The 4,801-nt window shown below is 43.1% G+C and overlaps 1 protein-coding gene across 1 annotated transcript in view; it reads left to right on the top strand.

Annotated features, from left to right (window-relative positions):
• Positions 1 to 4,089, top strand: part of LOC109320323 (keratin, type I cytoskeletal 13-like) — a 7,045-nt gene extending 2,956 nt beyond the window's left edge. The window contains exons 4-8 of the mRNA XM_019550369.1: positions 1,343 to 1,504; positions 1,890 to 2,015; positions 2,223 to 2,452; positions 2,962 to 3,119; positions 3,712 to 4,089. Of these exons, the coding sequence (XP_019405914.1) occupies positions 1,343 to 1,504; positions 1,890 to 2,015; positions 2,223 to 2,452; positions 2,962 to 3,119; positions 3,712 to 3,737 (702 nt within the window). The 3' untranslated portion in view covers positions 3,738 to 4,089. The remainder of the gene's footprint in view (positions 1 to 1,342; positions 1,505 to 1,889; positions 2,016 to 2,222; positions 2,453 to 2,961; positions 3,120 to 3,711) is intronic.
• Positions 4,090 to 4,801: the final 712 nt, after the last annotated feature.

The following is a 4,801-nucleotide window of genomic DNA, read 5'->3' as shown; positions in this document are numbered from 1 at the left end:
CCATCCTATTCTCATCTGCCCACCCTTGTAACCTGTGTAGGTCCGATTGTAGTTTGACTAGAACAGTAGTAGAAAACTTCAGGGTACTGTTTTAGTTAACAGTAATCTTTCTTATTGTTACTCCTTGTGCATGGGTTGTAGTTTAGCAAATGCAGAACTCCAAACATTTTACCAGCAATTAATGAGCATTAACAAAACCCTATCCCTGTGGAGGTAGGCGTATTCACTCCACTGTGAAGTTATCGCAGGAAGAGAGAAGTAAAATGACTTGCTCAAGATCATTCAAGTCAGCAGCAACCTCAGGAAGTGTAAGTTAGGATCTCCGCATCCAACCACTGAAATGTAATGCTGCATTTCAAAACTAAGAATGATTAGAACTAGGAGGCACCCACTGAAATGGTCAGGAGGCCGATTTAAAACAAGCCAGAGGAAGTATGTTTTTACACGTTGCATAATTAACTTGTGGAAGTCATTGCCACAGGAGGCTGTAAAGGCAGTTAATATAACCCAGGTTCAAAAAGAGATTGGACAGATTCATGGAGAGCAGGTCCACTAAGAGCTACTAAATAGAACAGTCAGGGATGTATCCTCTGACATCCCTAGGCAAGTTTTGGCCATTGGCAGGAAGGATATGACATAAAATGGATTATTCTGGATATTTCTTATTCATATACTGTCTCTCTAAAACATATACTACTTGCCACTGCCAAAAACAGGATACTGGGGTAGGCAGACCATTGGTTTGACCCCACACAACACTTCATGTATTCTTTTGAAAGGAGAAAGATATTTAAAAAGTCAACATAGGGTGATAAATGTAGACTAGTAAATGACCTCTTTGTCAAAGAGAGTTCTTTCATTCGGTATGATTCCCTCAGAGAAAAAATTGGTAGTAGAAACAGGCTGACAGCATTCAGTATACAAAAAAGACACTGACAAATAGAGTAGTTGTGGTGACAACATGCGCCATTAAAACCTATGAAAGAGAGTAATGTGCAAGCTGGCTACCACAGCACACCTCTTCTGCCTGCTACGTGGCAGAAAGCAACACAGTACCTAGGTGGAGCTCCTTAATTCCTTGAGATCAGCTATTCTGTATGTCAAAAGCACTCCCGGCTCCCTTTGTCCTGAGCTTCTCACTGTGGAGCTTAGGTTGGAAGTGAGCCACACCTGCCTCACTCTCTTGGGTTTATGGTGGGAAAAAATGCACTGTCGAGTGGAACTGGGAATGCCAGAGGTGGACCTCAGCCTAAACTTCACTAGATTTACATGTCACAAAAAACAGCACCATACTGTCTCCACTTGCTTTGAAAAACATCTTGATCTGGATCTATCTTTGCAGGAGATGAATTGTCTGAGGAACCAGTCGACTGGAGATGTCAACGTGGAGGTCAATTCCTGCCCTGGTCCAGATCTGAAGCAAATCTTGGATGACATGAGATGCCAGTATGAAGCTATCATTGCGCAGAACCGCAAAGAGGTTGAGGATTGGTATGCATGTAAGGTATGTTAAATACAATGTGCTAATTTTAGTCAATATTATTCAGTCTGATCAAGTGGCAAAGGACACAGAGGCCTAAGTGAATATCACACATGTCTCTTGGTTTGCTGCTTGTCATTGAGGTGTGTGGGTGAAGTGATATGGAGAACCATCCATTATAACAAAAGAGACTGATTAATAAATTGCACAGCGCATTGTTTGAATAGCAACAGAATTGCAAGCAAGGTTTATGTTTCAGTAGGCAGATAAATCACATTGCTTTTGTTCATTTTACATATTTTGTTAATTATCTATTCTCATCCATTAACACTAAACTCACCTTACTTCGTATTTTATTTTTTTAAAAGGAAGATTTTCATTATCTCTGTTCTGGGTTTGTGCTTCTCAGATTGAGGAGGTGAATCAGGAGGTCATCACAAGTGGTAAGGAGATAGAGTGTAGCAACAGCCAAGTCACTGAACTGAGACGTGAACTACAGTCCCTGGAGATTGAGCTGGAGGCCAGCATTAGGACGGTAAGTCCTGGGGTGACCATTTACATCAAACTATGAACAAGTCATGCCTGGATGCCTAGGATGGTGGGTGATCTGTTCTAGCTTGGCTCTCTACAGGTATCGGGAAGTTTTACTGTTGCATGGGGGAATATCTTAATTTTTGCATCCCTGAAGGGCTAAATTCAGCACATGGTTCTAGTGCCTATGTGTGTTTGTGTCAATTCTTAGAGGGACAATCTGCAGTCCTCTCTGGCTGAAACTGAATGTCGCTACAACAGCCAGCTTGCCGAGTTACAGAACCAGATCATCTGTGTGGAGCAGCAGTTGGCTGAGCTGCGGGCAGAAATCGAGTGCCAGAACCAAGAGTACAAGGTCCTCCTGGATGTCAAATGCCGGCTGGAGCAGGAGATTCAGACTTACTGCTGTCTACTGGAAGGAGGACAAAGGGAGTTAATTAGGTAGCCTATAGATGCCGCAGGGGATCTGTAAAGTGGCACACTAGTATATGACGCTGTGGAATGTGAGAACTGGGAACATAAATCACAAAGGAAACACTCTGGGTGGGGAATCCATATGGTGGTTATGGGAGTTCTGTCATCTTCCCCATTTGGTTAGCACCTTGGTCTCAATAGCAGTTCATGGCAGGTTGGGAGATTTGACTACAAAAAGCATCTAAAGCTTGAGTTAAATCTCATTCCTGCTACTTGGGCATGCAGAGGAATTGGATGCCACCCTGTGCTAACCAGGAACTTTTCTTGGAAGGGAACTCACTGCAGTATTCTGCCACTCCTATGGCCAAGGGGAGCAGGGAGTGCAAAGGCAGCACTGAAAATGAAGAAAATTGTAACATGAAATTACCCAACTGATTTCAGCTTTCATAGAAGTTTGAGGCTTTGATGAGCCCACAATGCAGTTCTAGAGGTATTTGTTGTTGTCTTCACCAACCATTCTTCCCTTATCCCATTAGCCAACATGGAGGGATTTCATCAGGAATTATCCACTCTTCTGGTGGAGGAGGAGGAATTTGTAAAACTTCAGGTGGAATAATCGGAGGAGGAGGAGGAATCGTGAAAACTTGCCATACTTACACTTCTTCTTCCACATGCCCACCTGTGGATATACAAGGTTCGAACAGTGGTATTGTATAAGGGGAAAGTTTTCTTTAGTCCTCTTCTTTTTACCAAGGACAGAAGAGAACCTGTCAAATGCACCCTCTGTTGGGTGGCATAGGGAGGCTACTTGTACTCTTCCAAGTAGTTTGTGAGGGCACTGGCCAGTCTGGCATGAACTGATGATACTAGAATGGTATGGTACTGAGAAAGTTGCCAGAAAATAGGCTACATTAAGCAGGGATTTTCTGGTTATGAATTTGAGGAATGAGGGAGAAGAGTGAGGGAGAAGAGAGAGAAATAGGACAAAAAGGGAGAGATGTAGAAACAGAGGGAAAAGAGAGAGAGAAAGGATTTGGAAGAAAGTTTGGAAATAAATAGTGGGTGAAGTCATAAAAGTTGGTAGGTAACCCCCCCCCCCCCATGTTTGTTAATTTCCCACAAAATTTGGGCATGGGTTGTAGTTACAGCTCTGGGGTGTCTCTTGCCAGCCCCCAATTCTATCCTAGCCTGTCTATGACATGGGCACACCTCATGGCTTGATGCTGGAAGAGAGTTGGATTTGATTTTATGACATTCAAGTTGGGATTTTTTTGATCTCTCCTCAGTTCCCTGCAGAAAGATTTGTGATTAATCTGAGAAACCAACATCCCCTGGGGCAAGACCTATGGAGCAGACCCATGGACCAAGCAAGAGCCTACTCACAACTTCTACTGCACACCTATGCCAAGAGCAAGAAGAAAAACTCCATCCAACGTTTCAGTAATGCTGATGCCATTTGTCCAATGGGGCCCATTAGAGTTTTGGCCTACTTTCCTCCGTATTGTGCTACTTGCTTATTCCATTCTGTCCTGTCGTCTGTACCCAATCACAATCATTACTTATTTGAGTTAATTTCTGCCGAGATTGATCATGTACCTTCTGGTGAGAACCACCCCCCCCACCCCCCAAATAAAACTTTGCTTTTGCCTGATGCAAACAAGAAATCTGTGTCTGGAAAATGATTTCTTTCAGCAAGCTTTTCTATGCCTCATGGTATGATTGCAAAAGCAAAATATTGTACTTAGTTCTGTTAAACTGTGTAGATGAGTCATCTAAAGCTGGACTGAATTTTAGGACACTTAAAGGGAACATCCTGACTTTGACCACTGAGTGTGGGGATATGCCCTTATTGACCCAGTAGGTCTTTTCCAGCTCTAAGGTCAGCGATCACGTATGAGACCCCTCCTGACACTATATGAGCTACTATTATACACAGGTAGTGTCTACAGCTCAGGCTGGTGGGTATTTTTGCTGCATTAAAAAAAAGAAGCAAGTAGGGTACAGCTGAGAAAGTATTACCAACAGCTGCAATATTGTACCTCCTTAATCTCAGTCTAGAAAATGTACAGCACAGGCGCCTGCAATTCTAGCCTCCCCCATGCTTATACTGCATCTCTTCAACAACAGATTCCCCTGATCACCTTCAGCAGTAAAAGCTGTTGGTATTTGTGCCCATTTCATCTCTTCTGAGATGTCTAGCAAATAGCCCTATTTATTCATCTACTAAAGACTCCTTCCCACTAAGGAGTAGGCTGAAGTGACCAGTTCATTTCTTCCGTGCCATGAACCAGGTACTAGGTTACAACCTTTCTTCGAGCAGAGATTCAGTTCTGAGCTGGGAAGTCAGCAAACACCTTGCTGAAAGAGATATGCTTC

The sequence above is a fragment of the Crocodylus porosus genome, unplaced genomic scaffold (assembly GCF_001723895.1).
Source record: "Crocodylus porosus isolate Cpor-Errol unplaced genomic scaffold, CroPor_comp1, whole genome shotgun sequence".
Classification (NCBI taxonomy): Eukaryota; Metazoa; Chordata; order Crocodylia; family Crocodylidae; genus Crocodylus; species Crocodylus porosus.
Note: the sequence above shows the minus strand (reverse complement) of the source record. Positions and strands in the feature narration are given on the sequence as shown.